The sequence below is a fragment of the Gobio gobio genome, assembly GCF_949357685.1.
Source record: "Gobio gobio genome assembly, chromosome: 8".
Taxonomy (NCBI): domain Eukaryota; kingdom Metazoa; phylum Chordata; class Actinopteri; order Cypriniformes; family Gobionidae; genus Gobio; species Gobio gobio.
In genome coordinates this window covers 40,270,209-40,288,026 of record NC_137114.1, presented here as the reverse complement: position 1 = coordinate 40,288,026, position 17,818 = coordinate 40,270,209, and the positions used below count along the sequence as shown (strand labels likewise).

The 17,818-nt window shown below is 46.6% G+C and overlaps 1 protein-coding gene across 3 annotated transcripts in view; it reads left to right on the top strand.

Annotated features, from left to right (window-relative positions):
* Nucleotides 1-15,464: 15,464 nt before the first annotated feature.
* Nucleotides 15,465-17,818, top strand: part of hip1 (huntingtin interacting protein 1) — a 64,466-nt gene continuing 62,112 nt past the window's right edge. For 2 of the 3 annotated variants that reach the window (XR_013817023.1, XM_079823117.1), the window contains exon 1: nt 15,469-15,830. Coding sequence is in view for 2 of the 3 variants with exons in the window: in XM_079823117.1 (XP_079679243.1) it covers nt 15,711-15,830 (120 nt within the window). In the remaining variant the exon portion in view is untranslated. Of the gene's footprint in view, nt 15,831-17,818 lie in introns of all 3 variants that reach the window. The other variant, XM_079823114.1, reaches the window with a different exon arrangement.

The window sequence follows — 17,818 nt, the reverse complement described above, 5'->3', positions numbered from 1 at the left end:
CTAGATACTTAAACTCCTCCACTTGGGGCAGGAACTCTCCACCAACCTGGAGTGGGCAAGCCACCCTTTTCCGACTGAGGACCATGGCCTCGGATTTGGAGGTGCTGATCCCCATCCCAGCCGCTTCACACTCGGCTGCAAACCGCCCCAATGCATGCTGAAGGTCCTGGTTAGAAGGGGCCAACACGACAACGTCATCCGCAAAGAGCAGAGACGAAACCGTGTGGTCCCCAAACCTGACACCCTCCGGCCCTTGGCTGCGCCTAGAAATTCTGTCCATAAAAATTATGAACAGAACCGGCGACAAAGGGCAGCCCTGCCGGAGTCCAACATGCACTGGGAACAAGTCTGACTTACTGCCGGCAATGCGGACCAAACTCCTGCTTCGGTCATACAGGGACTGGACAGCCCTCAGTAAAGGACCCCGGACCCCATATTCCCCCAGCACCCTCCACAGGACGCCGCGAGGGACACAGTCGAATGCCTTCTCCAAATCCACAAAACAAATGTGGACTGGTTGGGCAAACTCCCATGAACCCTCCAGCACCCTGTAGAGGGTATAGAGCTGGTCCAGTGTTCCGCGACCAGGACGAAAACCACACTGTTCCTCCTGAATCCGAGGTTCCACTATCGGCCGGATTCTCCTCTCCAGTACCCTGGCATAGACTTTCCCGGGGAGGCTGAGAAGTGTGATCCCCCTATAGTTGGAACACACCCTCCGGTCCCCCTTCTTAAAAAGAGGGACCACCACCCCGGTCTGCCATCCCAGAGGCACTGTCCCCGACCGCCACGCGATGCTGCAGAGGCGTGTCAGCCAAGACAGCCCCACAACATCCAGAGACTTGAGGTACTCAGGGCGGATCTCATCCACCCCCGGTGCCTTGCCACCGAGGAGTTTCTTGACCACCTCGGTGACTTCAGCCCGGGTGATGGACGAGTCCTCCTCTGAGCCCCCAGCCTCTGCTTCCTCAATGGAAGACGTGACGGCGGGATTGAGGAGATCCTCGAAGTATTCCTTCCACCGTCCGACAACATCCCCAGTCGAGGTCAACAGCCGCCCATCGCCACTGTAAACAGCGTTGGTAGGGCACTGCTTCCCCCTCCTGAGGCGCCGGACGGTTTGCCAGAATCTCTTCGAGGCCAGCCGATAGTCTTTTTCCATGGCCTCACCGAACTCCTCCCAGGCCCGAGTTTTTGCCTCCACGACCACCCGGGCTGCAGTCCGTTTAGCCTGTCGGTACCTGTCAGCTGCCTCAGGAGTCCCACAAGCCAGCCAGGCCCGATAGGACTCCTTCTTCAGCTTGACGGCATCCCTTACTTCCGGTGTCCACCACCGGGTTCGGGGATTGCCGCCTCGACAGGCACCGGAGACCTTGCGTCCACAGCTCCGAGCAGCCGCTTTGACAATGGAGGTGGAGAACATGGTCCACTCGGACTCAATATCTCCAGCCTCCCTCGGGATCCGGTCGAAGCTCTGTCGGAGGCAGGAGTTGAAGATCTCTCTGACAGGAGACTCGGCCAAACGTTCCCAGCAGACCCTCACAGTACGTTTGGGTCTACCGAGTCTATCCAGCTTCCTCCCCCGCCATCGGATCCAACTCACCACCAGGTGGTGATCAGTTGACAGCTCCGCCCCTCTCTTCACCCGAGTGTCCAAGACATACGGCCGCAGATCAGATGAAACGACCACAAAGTCGATCATTGACCTACGACCTAGGGTGTCCTGGTGCCATGTGCACTGATGGACACCCTTATGCTTGAACATGGTGTTCGTTATGGACAAACTGTAACTAGCACAGAAGTCCAATAACTGAACACCACTCGGGTTCAGATCAGGGGGGCCGTTCCTCCCAATCACGCCCCTCCAGGTTTCACTGTCATTGCCCACGTGGGCGTTGAAGTCCCCCAGTAGAACGACGGAGTCCCCAGTCGGAGCACTCTCCAGCACCCCTCCCAGAGACCCCAAGAAGGTCGGGTACTCTGCACTGCCGTTCGGCCCGTAGGCACACACAACAGTGAGAGACCTATCCCCGAGCCGAAGCCGCAGGGAAACGACCCTCTCGTTCACCGGGGTAAACTCCAACACATGGCAGCAGAGCTGGGGGGCTATAAGCAAACCCACACCAGCCCGCCGCCTCTCACCATGGGCAACTCCAGAGTGGTAAAGAGTCCATCCCCTCTCGAGGAGTGTGGTTCCAGAGCCCAAGCCATGCGTGGAGGTGATTCCGACTATCTCTAGTCGGAACCTCTCAACCTCACGCACAAGCTCAGGCTCTTTCCCCGCCAGCGAGGTGACATTCCATGTCCCAAGAGCCAGTTTCCGTGTCCAGGGATCGGGTCGTCTAGGCCCCCGCCTTCGACTGCTGCCCGATTCGCTTTGCACCGGCCCCTTACGGTCCCTCCCGTGAGTGGTGGGCCCACGGGAAGGTGTCCCCACGTCGCTCCTTCGGGCTGAGCCCGGCCGGACCCCGTGGGGGAAGGCCCGGCCACCAGGCGCTCGCATACGAGCCCCAACCCCAGGCCTGGCTCCAGGGTGGGGCCCCGGCTGCGCCATACCGGGCGACGTCACGGTCCTCCGTCTTTTTGTCATCATGAGGGGTTTTTGAACTGCTCTTAGTCTGACCCGTCACCTAGGACCTGTTTGCCTTGGGAGACCCTACCAGGGGCATATAGCCCCGGACAACATAGCTCCTAGGGTCATTCGGGTACTCAAACCCCTCCACCACGTTAAGGTGGCAGTCCATGGAGGAGGAATCAAGGAGGAATCAAATTATGATAAATAATAAGAAAAATATATAGAAAATATTAACCAAATGATATATAATACAATAATAATTGAATTTAATAGGGTAAATAACTAGTAAATGCTAAATAAAACATTTTAAATGTAAAGTTGCTTCTGTGTTTGTTTGTTTTTTGTGTCGAGTGTTGATGTTGTTTTTGTTGAGTGTGTGGCTGTTTGGCATCACACATAGCCTACTAAATGTTGACCAGCAGTAACAACCTCAAACATCTGCTTCACCCTGCAAAGCAATTTTCGATTTTCTATTAAAAATAAATGTACTGTATAAATAGAAATGTTCATTTTCTTTTTGTGTACTATTGACTTTTCCTGGTAAATGTTTACTGTTGACAAAACTGACTTTCTTGTATAGTATAGAAAGCAATCCGTGAACTATTTATTTATTTATTTATTTGAAAAACCATGACATTTTGAACAGATGTTTCCATCATGAAGAAAAAAACACATCTAGGCCTGGTTTCACAGACAGAGCTTAGATTAAAGGCACAGTATGTAAGATTTTTGGACTAAAATATCCAATATCCGTTATATATTTTGTTGATTTGTGTACTTGCATTATCCCAGATGTTTCCAAGAATGTTTAAATCCAGAGAAATAAGCAATTTAAATCAGGTCACAAACCGTGTCCGCTCAAATACGATTGATGCCCTGGTCTGAAGACCGCTACACGCCAAAAGTCATATATTGACAAAATATTTCTGAGAAGTACATAAAGAGTATACGGAAAGTATTTTTAGTTATATAACAAGTTTCCACCATGCAATTTACAAAAAGTTCTAAGAACGTTTACTAACGTTCCCTTAAAGTTATTGTCTACGTTATTTTGGAACGTTGCTTTTTGAATGTGAACATTCTGAAAAAAAAGTTAGACGAATGTCCTAAAATGTTTCAGAAAAAAGAACGATAAATAACAATTTTGTGTTAATGTTTGGAAAACATTATTAAAGACCAGATAATTTTGAACAAACATTCTAATAACGTTAATGTTCCCTGTCAGCAGGGCATAGAATACCCCTTACGAAAAAGAAGAAACTTCAAGTTTGTAATGTTCAAGTTTACCATTAGTTTACTAATATTCATGTACTAGTAGTATACTTATAAGTGTCAATTGAAAGTGTTTCAATACTGCTTGGGACTAAATTGGTATTAAAAGTATAAGTGTAGGCCTACTATAAGTGTATCAGTAGTAAACTTTAAGTGCACAATATATTTCTCATTTGTACTGAATCTGTACTAAAGGGAACTTATAAGTATAGTAGTAGTTTACTATTTTAATACTTTAGCACATTTTTTAGTTTATGAAAGTCCACTTTGAAGTGTACTCTCAGTAAACTAATTTAGTAGTTTTATACTGCAAGTATAGGCCTACTTATACGTTTTCTTTAAGTTAACAAAATCAAAATATCATACTTACCGTTTACTATTTATACATTATTTTTTGCATTTTATGTATGTTCCAATTTAGGTATAATTTTATACTTTATTATAATTATAAATTATAATTGTTATACTTGAAATATAGGCTACATTTAAATGTACTTTAAAACTCTTTCCCTTTTTTATTTTTATTTTATCAACACTTGAATATGGATGTTTCATAAAAATGTAATCTAAATTTAAAAAAGAAAAGCTAAGAAAATCACATTTTTATACGTCCGTATGGGATTCAGAACGATAACATAGATGGAGTATATTGAGTCCATCAACACCCCCAAAGCTTCAGTCATTTCCTCTTCATGGGTTAGACATTTCATTCGGTAACATTACGCAGTTTTGATTTATATGCTGTTTAATGCTGATGACCGCATTATTTTACATTTGCGTGAGCAATCTTCTCTCGCTTGTTTCTGCTTCTTCTTCGGTTTAATCCGGAGACTCTGTAGCCTACTCTTTCCGAAGATTTGTAATAGCGCCACCTACCGTATAACAGCGAAAACATGAATAGCCTTTCTTATTTTTAGTTTAAAAGTATAATAGCACACTAAACACAATACACTTCTTTTTTGTAAGGGACACCTAAACAAACCTGAAGAATAGCTATAAATTACCTACAGAGAACTGGAATGACACTTTTTAAATGATGATTGTAAAGTCACAGCCACTTTAGAATTTACACTTCCTCTACTTTAAATTACAGTTTACAGCCTAAAATTCATTCTTCCAAATATCTTCCTTTGTGTTCAGTAGAACAAAGAAATACATACAGGTTTTGGAACAACATGAGCGTGACTAAATGATGACAGAATGTTGCTTTTTGGGTGAACTATCCTATTTTTAACTCATCTATTAGTCTATGGAACTAAATTTAGCCTATACTTTTCGCCGTGTCAGTAAAATTCTCTGTTCACTCTCTTTCTATCTCGGTTACCAGCCAGATCATTATGAGTAGGGCATCTCCCTAAGAAACGCTTTTCGGTCCAGTGGGTTAAAACCAGGTTAAGACTCGTCGAGTGAAAAACCGCTCGGAACGGTTCAGAATGATTCATAAGCGAACCGTTCAAACAGCTTTTGTGAACCGATTTTTTATTAAATACAATATGGTCTATCATGTGAGTGTTGTAGCGTTGTATAACCACTAGATGTAGCTAAATTAAAAGAATTGAGAAATTAAATTCTCTTGCTATCTTTTCTTTAGAAGCTTTTCTTGATGCATCCTGCTAGCTAGCCACAATGTTTAGCCTATTCTTTGATGAATATCTCAGGTAGAAACAAACATTAATAGATAACTAGGCACAAGTAAAAGCTTTTTTCCTGTGAAAAATATCATATGACTATAATGTTATGTTTTTTTTATTATACCAACCAACCCAATATTTTGTATTTATATATTGTTTTTATGAGACATAGGCTATGATTAGTTTGTGATCCTTGACAGGCTTATAGGGCATGAGGGCAAACATTCAGATGCTATATTGTTTGTAACAGCATCTAGTGAACCAGTAATTAACCCTACGCCAACCAACCAACCCCATGTCCCATAATCATATAGTGGCTTGTAAAGGTAAACAAGAAACACTGAAACACATGGAATTAGACCTCATTCATCAAAACCATCCTGTCGAAATTGTTTATACTGGATGGCAACTGGATGGCAGATTGACACATTTAGTATCTAATTTATAATTTAACACAAAATGAGATATATGATAAAATGTTACAGTTGTTGGACAAGAACAATGACATAGATACTGAAAGAAAGAAAAGATGAACAACCAAATACATTTGCAAATAAACCAGATAACACAAATAAGAAAAACAATACGGGTTAAACTGAAGGTTAGCATTTAGTTATGGCCAAGGAGTTCAGTATATTGTTATATCAGGCTTATATTTATAAAATATATTTTATTGTTTTAATTTATGCTCTTACAACTTCTCTTAGTTTGGCAGTTACTGACATTTTTCATTATGATGTGGTCGGTTTTAAAATGCTTGTCAGACTAATATAGGTCAGTAGTGTGGGGCTTGATTCCATAGATTAATCTATTTTGAATATTGCAGCAGAACAACACACACACTCAAAGTGTCAGACGTCAGATAGTGTCATAAGACACAAGACGCGTGGGACAATAGCACTATTTAGGACAGTGTACTCAAAAGCCTGCACATGTTGCAGTGTTCTGAAAGGAAATGTATTTTCCCCCTCACATACATTTTAAAGTAAATCAATCATATAGTCAGATAATTTGGTTTTCAAGGTTCCTCTGCTGACATATATAGTGGTGTTGACTGCGGTTGGCATCTTCTGCTGACAGCAGAGAAGATAATGATCACTCAGGTCACAGAGCAAAATGACTTCACACCGTCATTCTACTGAATCATTGAAACAAAACTCTGACTCGACCTTCTGATAGAATTTGCTTTGCAGGGAAATTGAATCTGGCCTCTGCCCATAGAGATAGGACACAGTTAGCGATCGCAGGTGCCACTCCTAAAAGTTTGGCAGGCAGTGATATTTTTGGATAAAGGAATAATGAGATTAATTGCTGCAGCAAATACAAAGAGAATACAAATGAAATAGCATAAGTCAGGCAAATATAGCATCTGCCTATAGTTACTACATCATAAATGCTTCTGTAAGACCATAAAATCTGCTTAACTTCGAAAAGGAACAAAAACAAGTTAAAGATAGATATGGGCCTCACTTAGGAGAGCGTCAAGTTGAAGGGTCTATTATTATTGTTGAGGTTAACACAACTCTGTTTCAGTTCTCTAAAATATGCATGCAAGTTTGAAAAGGACTTGTACATCTGCACCAAAAATTATTCCAATCAAACAAATATACACTGAAAAACAATTTACTTTATTTTACAAGTTTTTGCACACCGATTTTTTAAGTAATTTTCACATATGGAATTAAAAGGATAGTTCTCTTACGAGAGGTTCTCTCGTATTGCGTAAGTTCCTTACGCTACGGGAAAGTATTCTTTCTTCGAGATTTCTGAAAAACCCAAAATTATCCTTAATTTTGTAACATTGTCAACGCAGTGCGGCAGCCTGGCAGACCATAGCAGGCTATTCCAGCGTGCTATTGGCTGCTCTGCTGGCAACTGCAGCAGCCTATCGGTGAGCCCGCGTGACGTGGCGACCAATGAGGGCGCTTCGCGCCCACCTGGCTTCATTTGCCTACAGGTGGGGCGTGGCCACGTGTATATAAGCAGGGCTCACGGGCTGCATATTCGATTTTCTTTTCTTCAGCGAAGCCCTTCGCATCGCTGGATCTGGAACCCGCCGCCGTGACCGCGCAGACAAGCAAGCAGAGGACAGCGCCTGAGGAAGCCGGCAGCATCGCGCCACCTTCAGCCTTCCGTGCCTGCTCTGCTATCCGGCAGCCCCATATCCTTTTACGCTCAAAGTGTTGTCGCCGCTGCGTCACACTTTTCACAAAAAGAGCCGAGCGTTGATACAAATGTCTCGTTCCACCTGCGGCTCGTGTCACGCGCAGCTCAGCTCCGGGTACCGCCATGTGATCTGCGCTCTCTGCCTGGGCCGTGATCACGCCGCCGCCGCACTCCACGCTGGCGGATGCCAAGAGTGCGAAGAACTGACGATGTCGACCCTGCGGGCTCGACTCGTCCTGTTCGAAGATGATATCCCTCCAGTCCCTGCCACGCCGCGCAAGAAGAAGCGCCGCTCGCAGCGGACTCCGGAGCTCGCAGAGAGAAGCTCGCCGGAACCTTTCCCGCCCGCTTCACTCTCGCCTTCCCCGCCCCCACCCCAGGCCGCCATTTCTGTTGCCGCCTCCGGGGATGAGGCGGATGCGGCCGCGGAACCCGCCGACAGCTGCTCCATCATGGCTTCCGACAGCGAGGACTGGTCTTCCGCGTCCTCTTCAGTCCGGGGCTCCGGACGCTCTCGAGCGGGTGAGGACGCCGAACTCTTGCGCCTTCTCACCCGGGCTGTCGAGCAGCTAGGCCTCGAATGGGCCCCGCCCAAGGTGGCAGCGCCGAACCGACTTGACGGATGCTTCCTAAACAGTCGCCGCCGTGCGCCCACCTCCAGGACTGCACCCTTTTTGCCGGAGCTTCACGAGGAGCTCGCAAAGTCCTGGAATGCGCCATTCTCCGCGAGGGTCTCGTCTCAGGCTTCTTCGACGCTCTCACAAGTTGACGGCGCGGCCGAGAAAGGCTACAACGCTATCCCTCCGGTGGAAGAGGCGGTCGCAGCGCACCTTTGCCCGCCTTCTGGTTGGCGCTCAAAGGCTGCCCTCCCGTCTAAGGCCTGCAGAGTGACGTCATCGCTGATCGGCCGCGCTTTCGCTGCCTCCGGTCAAGCTGCGTCCGCTCTGCACTCTATGGCCGTGCTGCAAATCCTCCAAGCTAATCTCCTCCGCGACATGGACGAGAAATGCTGTGACGCTGAGTTAATCACGGATTTGCGAAGCGCGACGGATCTCTCCCTTCGCGCCACCAAGACCGCAGCACAGGCCCTCGGACGCTCTATGGCCTCCCTCACGGTAGCTGAGCGCCACCTCTGGCTCACGCTCGCGGACATGCGAGAAACAGAGCGCGCGGCCTTCCTAAACGCCCCGCTCTCTCCGTCTGGGCTTTTCGGACCAGCGGTCAAGGGGATCGTCGACCGTTTCTCCGAAGTGCAGAAAACGACGCAGGCCATGAACCTTTTCCTGCCTCGACGCCCCGGCGCTAGCAATAGCTCCGCTGCTCGCCGTCCTCGTGACCAGCCAGCAACGAGCTCCGCGCAGCGCCCAGCGCGGCCCCCTTCGTCTCAGAGAAGACCGAGCGGCCGCCCCAGATCGCGCTCTTCCAGCCGTGGTAAGCCGCCTCCACCTCGGGGCCCCCGGCCTAGGATCACGCTGAAGCCCGAGCCTCCAAAGTCCTCCTAGCAAGAGGCGAGAAACGACGGTTAAGTCCCGCCGCGGCCGGACCACCGTCAAAACTCTTTTTCCTGTCAGCCCCCACCACTGTGGCTGCTGCAGATGGATTTCACGCAGCCAACGAGCCGGCAAAAATGCCTTCTCGCCTGTCAATAACCGCCGTTTTTACGGCGAACCAGAGAAATCACAAAAGTTGCATTATTTCTGGTCGCACGGCTCGCGCCGTATGTGTTTCAAATGCAGTAAATGTGCCCACTTTTCTGTGTTCACCCCTGCACACAAGCACTATAAACCCTGTGTCCCCCACTCACATAAAGCGGCCACCGGCCGCTCGAGTGCTAGAGTTAGGTCACGTGTCCGCTTGTTTGCGTCCACGACTAACCACCACACGCGCTGTCACACAGCCACTCTTAACCGGTCATGTTCCACGCGTAAGAGTTGTGCCCGCTCAAACGCGCTCACACATTTTCGCGAACATTATGCCTCAGGCGCCACGCGCCACGCCACACACCATTTATTTTCCGCCCAGGGTGGCCGGAGCGATGAGTGTAGGGCCGCACACAAGCCACTCCCCGCTCGAAGCGGCAGAGATGCAGTGTGTAGGGCAGCCAGCCATCGCGAGCGATCGGCTGGCCCACAGCACAGAGAGCGCGCGCACTGCGCCCGCCCCTCCTATACGGGCCGTCAAACCCGCGAAGCGCGGCGTTTCGAGCCCGGAGGCCGTTCTATCCCGTGTGGCGCACGCGAGAGCGTGGGAAGCCATTCCAGGTGTATCAGAATGGGTGCTGAAAACAGTGAAGCACGGCTACACTCTGCAGTTCGCTCGCCGCCCTCCGCGCTTCTGTGCGCGTACAGAGACGAGAGTGAGCGAGGAAGTAGCACATCTACTTCGAGCAGAAATAGCCACGCTGCTGTGCAAAGGGGCTATAGAACCGGTTCCCCACTCTATGAGCGAGTCAGGCTTTTACAGCCGGTATTTTCTCGTGCCAAAAAGGGATGGGTCGCTCAGACCGATTCTGGATCTGAGGCGTCTGAACAAAGCTCTTATGAAAAGATCGTTCAAGATGCTCACGACCAAGCAGATCCTCGCGCATATTCGCCCGAGAGACTGGCTAATCTCCCTAGATTTGAAAGATGCATATTTTCAAATCAAGATAACGCCGCGTCACAGGCCATTCTTACGATTCGCCTTCGACGGCCAGGCTTATCAATACACCGTCCTTCCGTTCGGCCTGTCACTAGCACCCCGTACATTTACGAAGTGCATGGACGCGGCCCTCGCTCCTCTGAGAAATCGAGGGATGCGAGTATTGAACTATCTGGACGATTGGCTCATCCTGGCGCAGTCGGAGGCCGAGCTCCTCGCCCACAGGGCAATGCTGCTCAGCCATCTGGACAGCCTAGGACTCACGGTCAATTGGACCAAGAGCTCATTAGTGCCCACGCAATCAACCTCATTTCTGGGTTTGAATCTGGACACTGTGGCAATGTCAGCCCGCCTGTCACCCCATCGCGCGCGCCAAGTTCGGCGCATGGCTGCGTACTTTCGGCCAGGCAAAATCGCACCTCTCAAGCTGTTTCAGAGGATGCTGGGACGTATGGCCTCAGCTGCAGCTGTGCTCCAGCTGGGCTTAATGCGCATGCGCCCGCTGCAATGCTGGTTAAACGCCCGAGTGCCTCACAGGGCCTGGGCGTCCGGTGGCTTCAGGATCAGAGTGACTCAGGGCTGCGTGTCAGCCCTAGAGCCCTGGTTAGTAGCCGACTGGTACCAGAGGGGAGTGACGATGGGAGCCATCTCACACCGCAAGGTCATCTCGACGGACGCCTCCACCACGGGTTGGGGAGCCGTTTTCGAGGGCAGAACAGCCTCGGGCCTTTGGTCGAGCGAGGAAAAACTCCTACACATAAACTGTTTGGAGATGATAGCGGTAGAGAACGCGCTCAAGCAGTTTCTCCCGCTTATACGAGGACACCATGTGTTAGTCCGGTCGGACAACACCACAGTGGTGTCCTACGTGAACCGGCAGGGCGGTGTCAGGTCCAGAGGTCTGGGCAATCTGACAGAACGCCTGCTCGTGTGGGCACACAGCTCGCTGCGCTCGTTGAGAGCTGCGCACGTGCCGGGCCACCTCAATGTGGGCCCGGACAAGCTGTCCAGGGGCCTCATTCTCCCAGGAGAATGGTCCCTGCACCCCCAGACAGTCCAGCTGGTATGGCGCCTGTTCGGCAGAGCGGAGCTCGACCTCTTTGCAACAAAAGAGAACGCCCGCTGCCCGACGTTTCTGTCCAAAAGCGAGGATGCGCTGTCCCAAACTTGGCCCAGCCTCCCGCTGTATGCTTTCCCGCCGATCTCCCTATTGCCCCAGGTCATAGCGAAAATCAGGGAAACGCGCCGTCCGGTGCTCCTTATAGCACCGCGCTGGGAGAACCAGATTTGGTACCCAGAGCTGGTGAAGCTGTCGCACTCACCCCCCTGGCCAGTTCCGCTGAGAGCAGACCTTCTCTCTCAAGCAGGAGGCTCAGTTTGGCATCCCCATCCAGAGCGATGGTCTCTGCATGTATGGGTGACCAACGGATACCCGTTGACCTGCCCGAAGGGGTTATGAACACGATTTCACACTCTAGAGCCCCCTCGACGAGGCGGTTATATAGTTCTAAGTGGTCGGTGTTCACTGAGTGGTGTGTTTCCAAGGGATTGGACCCACAGCAATGTGGGGTCCAGCGGGTGCTCTCCTTCCTCCAAGAGCTTTTGGAATTGGGCAGGTCCCCTTCCACGCTCAAAGTGTATGTGGCGGCTATAGCAGCGTTCGCTCAGACGACGCTAGGTAGCACGCTAGGAAGGAACGAGCTCATCGTCCGTTTCCTCAGAGGAGCCAGACGGATGAATCCCCCGCGGCCCCCGTCGGTTCCTATATGGGATCTGGCCTTGGTCCTAGAGGCCCTGAAGGCTCATCCCTTTGAACCGCTCGAGACTGTGGAACCAAGGTTCCTTTCGCTGAAAACCACGTTTCTGATAGCTCTGGCTTCAGTGAAACGCGTGGGGGATCTACACGCGCTCTCAGTGAGCCCGACGTGTATGGAGTTCGGTCCTAATGACTCTAAGGTCATTCTCAGACCGAGGCATGGTTATGTCCCCAAAGCGATCGGCACTCCCTTCAGGGCGCAGATTATCTCCCTCTCGGCTCTGCCAGCATCCGATGAGGGGGACGGTGGCAATTTCCTCTGCCCTGTCAGGGCATTGAGGGTTTATGTCACACGCTCCGCCGCCTTCAGGCGTTCTGAGCAGCTATTTGTTTCGTTTGGTGGGCGCACTAAAGGTCTCGCCTCCTCGAAACAGACCCTGTCCAGGTGGATAGTGGACGCGATTGCAACTGCATACGCTTCCAAACACCTGCAGTGCCCGCTAGGTGTCAGAGCACACTCCACCAGAGGCATGGCCTCTTCGTGGGCTTGGGCCAGAGGGATTTCCATCCACGATATCTGTATGGCGGCAGGCTGGGCCTCCCCGTCTACGTTCGTGAGATTTTACAATCTGGAAGTTCCTGCCTTACAGGCGAAAGTGTTATCAGTTCAATAGGGCCGTTGGTTCTGCCCAGTGATTCTGCGCAGACATAGCTCACATACTGGTAGTAAGTTCGGTACTAGGCTCATGTGAATTTGAAGGAGACCGGCGGTGCCGTTCCCTCATTTACGAGACGAGCTGTTGTGAGTTTGAAGGTGACCGGCGGTGCCGTTACCTCACTCATATAACAAGATATTGTGAATTTGAAGGCGACCGGCGTTGCCGCTCCCTCATTCATGAGACAAGGTGTGGTGAATTTGAAGGAGACCGGCAGGTGCCGTTCCCTCATTCATGGGACAGGGTGTTGTAACCACCCGTCGTAAACCACCCGTCAGTTCGAATGAAGTGTCTGTATATGTGGTGGCCCGTTTTTTCTTTACCGGCCACCCTGCCCGAGCAGTGTTATGGTCCCCGGTTCCCTGGGATACATATGCTGTATGCGAGGCGCGCACGGCGTTGACAATATGTTCCCGTAGCGTAAGGAACTTACGCAATACGAGAGAACCTCTCGTAAGAGAACGATACTCGGTTACTTAACGTAACCTCGGTTCTCTCTAGAAGAGGGAACGAGTATTGCGTTCCTTGCCGTGCGCCCCGCTGGCTTTTACGCTTCAGAACTAAGAAAACCGAATATGCAGCCCGTGAGCCCTGCTTATATACACGTGGCCACGCCCCACCTGTAGGCAAATGAAGCCAGGTGGGCGCGAAGCGCCCTCATTGGTCGCCACGTCACGCGGGCTCACCGATAGGCTGCTGCAGTTGCCAGCAGAGCAGCCAATAGCACGCTGGAATAGCCTGCTATGGTCTGCCAGGCTGCCGCACTGCGTTGACAATGTTACAAAATTAAGGATAATTTTGGGTTTTTCAGAAATCTCGAAGAAAGAATACTTTCCCGTAGCGTAAGGAACTTACGCAATACTCGTTCCCTCTTCTAGAGAGAACCGAGGTTACGTTAAGTAACCGAGTATCGTTCACTCATAAGGATAGTTCACAAAAATGAACCCCATGATTTACTATTGGAGTTATATTAAAAAATCTCCTAATCCAAGCATTATAATGAATGGCAGCCCAAAATATTAAGCCCAAAAAAAGTGCAGTCATCCATTATAAAAGTAATCCATACATTACTTGGGGGTTAATAAAGGCCTTCTGAAGCAAATCGATGGGTTTGTTTAAGAAAAATATCCATATTTAACACGTTATAAAGTAAAATATCCGTATTCAACTTACGATAATGGATGGATCCACTTTTTTTGGGCTTCATATTTTGGGCAGCCATTCACTGCCATTATAATGCTTGGATTAGCCAGGACATTTTTTAAACTCTGATTGTATTCGTCTGAAAGAAGTATGTATTCCTTTTGTAATCTGTCTAGGATGCCATGAGTGTGAGTAAAATATGGGATAATTTTCATTTTTGGGTGAACGATCCCTTTAAGTAAAATCTACTTCAAGTTAAGTAAAATTAACAAAGAAAATAAGTACCTTTAACTTGGCCTTGAGTAATTTCTACTCAGTTTACTTTGAAGTTTACTTTGCAATACTCTGTTTCAAGGACATTTTACTCAAACACCAAACACTGAATTAAGCCATGCTTTTAAGGTGTAAGCTTTACTCAGAACATCAAGTAAATAATGCAGTAGATATTGTGCAGTAGACAACATATCAACATAACATAAGCGATGGTACCCGTCCAAACACAGAGACCTCAATACTTGGTACACAATAACAGTAACATTCATTGGATCTGAGAATTTGAGTAGAATCAAATTTTGAGTAGAAAATGAAGTCCAGATGTCATAAAACAGCAAGTTACTAAACTTGACAACAAAGTAATGATAATACAGCTGGAAAACAGTAAACAAATGCAACCTTATTAATTATTCATCCCCCATTGTATCAGAAAGTTGAGTTTTATAACGTTGATATTTATGCTTTAATACAAACTTAAATCACTAATATCAAATTTACTTTGTTTTTAAAATTCTTGCCTGCACTAAAATTGTTTTTTTCTGTATTTACTTCACCACAGAATATTTTTTTTTACCAGTGCATTAAATGATATTTAAAAAATAATGTTTTAAATGCATTAAATAATACAAGAAGGATAATATTTATGTTGTATTTTTCAGTTATCATATAGTTGGGCATTAAGTAAAAACGATATGAATCTTTTTGTAGCAGCAACATTTGACCCGTTTCCTGCATTCATTCAAATGTTTTTGATATGAGTGATTCTACATTTTTGAAAATTATTTGTAACTTTTGTCAATTTAAATAGTTCAGAGTGACTGAATTTTTTACTGTGCATTTATTCGATTTTTTTTATTTCGTGACCATTTTACTGTTATACCAAAAATATGCTTTTTAATGGTTGATCAAATCAAAATAATAAATCTGAGAAATATTCATGTAATATTCACAGAGAAAGATTCAATTCTAGTAAAACATGTGAATCCAGGCCTGCATCTCAATGTGCACACTATCCATCCCACTAGTAGGATGAAAATAGATACCGGTACGTTTTAAGGATTAAATGTTAATGCGGCTTGCCATAGTATGTGACATTAGTAATATTCAATACTATTTAGGGTGGTGGATAGGGTGCATAGTATGCACATTGGGATGCAGGGCAGATAACTGTTTTGAAGGGCGGGAGCAAATGATTTTCCTCCAGTCAGTGTGTGGAAACGCTGGGAGGAGCCTTTGACAGGCGCTGCTTTTGCTTGCCTTGATTTGTATAGTATATCGCGCGAACTGACGCTGTGTGTTTTCGCTTACAGATCTGCGGTTGTGCGCAGAGACGCATGTTTTGCACGCTCCCGAAGTAGACAGCGGATAGCGCTGGAATGATATTCATGGGCGGTGTACGCAGAAAATGACCTTTTGTGATAAAGACGAGGGCTTGGATTTTTCGTGCTCATTTATAGATTGAATCTCTTTCATTGCACTCTATTCATGTTGATTTAAGAAGTCTCCGTCGCTCGCGCTGTTTGGATTTTCTTTCCAGAATGGACCGCGTCAAGAGTTCCATGCAGCAAGTCCCCAACCCGATTCCCAAAGTGCTCAGCCGTCGCCCTGGCGGTGCCAACAGTTTGGAACTTGAAAAGGAAAACTTCGAGCGAAGTCAGGTAAGGAACTGTATCCACCGCGGGGCAAGCTTTTCATGCAGGCATACATTGCCAACGAGCCCTTTGTATGGCAACCCCTCTTTACAATTATTCCTCAAAACTAACTAGTATGTTTTTTGTTACTAGTACTTTTTTAATTACTAGTATTCTGATAATGTGTAGCAGGCCTATTTATTCCAATACTGACTAATTTAGTCGTTATTCTTGTAGACTACTTACTCATTTCCTTTAAGTAGTACAGCTAGCTATTTTAGAATTAGCATTTCTTATCTCAGTAGTTACATTTGCGTGTTTACTGGTCAGAACTTATGTAATTAAATTTAAGTTTTTATACTAAGATTTCAACTATTTATTAGCCTGATAATAGGCTATATAAAATATATTGTAATATAACGTTACTCTAATAGTGCATTAAATTAGTGGGAACTGAAATCAGTGGTACCAGCAACAAACTAGTCGAAAGTGATTTGAAATCCCACTCACAGATCTTGACTGAAAAATGGAATATTGATTAGTATAGAAGGAATATGTCCTAGTGGCTACTTAATAGGGTTGTAACAATATATCGTGTCACAATATATTGCAATACAAAAATGCAACAATATGTATCGTGGATAGTGACAATATTTATTGTGAATAGTCACTATGTTCAAGTTTACAGAGTTTTAGTCTCAGTACTACATTAAACTACCATATAATGTTGAATAATGCACTCTGGGTATATTTGTTGGTCCTGATAATGCCAAATGTCTTATTTTCGAGTAAATAGTGGCCTACGTTATTTTAACTATATCTAGTCAGTGACCGAGTGCAAGCATATTCGTCTAAAATAATTCTGTATTTTCAGCTTCAGAATCACGAATATTTTTATTCTGGGGTCACCATTGTCCTGTGCATTGGGTTACCAGCGCCAAGTCCAAGCCTATTCATTTCCACCCCCAATGCAATACCAAATTTAGCATTTTAATCAACAGTACATTTTTTGCAAGCGGCAACCTCCCGCAGTTTCTCTTGAAGCCAATACGGAAGTGCCTCAAACTGCAATTCATCGACTGGCCGCTAGGGACAGGATCCAGAAAGGAGCAGAATCTCATTGAGCCCCATGTTAAAATGGCCAACTTTAGAGCAGAATAAAACATGTTTACAGCCTGGTACAAATTGTGCTTTTGGTCTATACGGCTCATTTTGCCCTTCATGACAACTGTGAGGGGGGTGAATTTTTTTATAACTCATTCGTTTACATTATATAAAGCCTTACAATTCTGCATAATTAAGGCGTGGCAATTTCGAGTGACAGGTGGATAGCCATTTATCTGCTGTCTGTTAGTCATCGCGTCACTTAAGCTCCGCCCACGTCCCGCCTTTTTGCCCATTTTCTGTTATCCGGGAGTGACGTGCGATGACGCGCTGCCAAGATGGCGCGTCCCTACTTTGCGCTTCAGAACGGCTCATCAGAATCCTATGGGTGACGTCACGGACACTACGTCCATATTTTTTTACAGTCTATGATTTTTTGTTAACCTTTTACCATATGTCTTGGTGTATCGCAATAATATCGTATCGTAAGTTCAGTATCGTGATATGAATCGAATTGTTACACCCCTACTACTTAAATATAGACACTTCACGGTAAAACTCTTTTTTCAAAGTTGTAAATAAAACAAATATTATTGGAGTAGCCTATGGTTTTACAAGAAAATACAATTTCAGTCTTTCTGCTTCAAAATTTCTCTTTACAATTATTTGTGAAATTTACTAGTAATTTCTGAGTGAAAATGATCTCAAAGTAAATCCCACACAATTTTTTCAGTTTAATGATATTTAATAAATACTAGTGAAATTAAAAAAAGCTACTAGTCACTATTGGACTAGTTAAAAACTATCAAGCTAACCTGCATGCTTTATAAGATGTCATTGTCTGATATGATCTGTTGAAATGTGAAGCTATTGGAAGTGTTTTCTCGCTTTGAGTTACCACATAGTGCTTA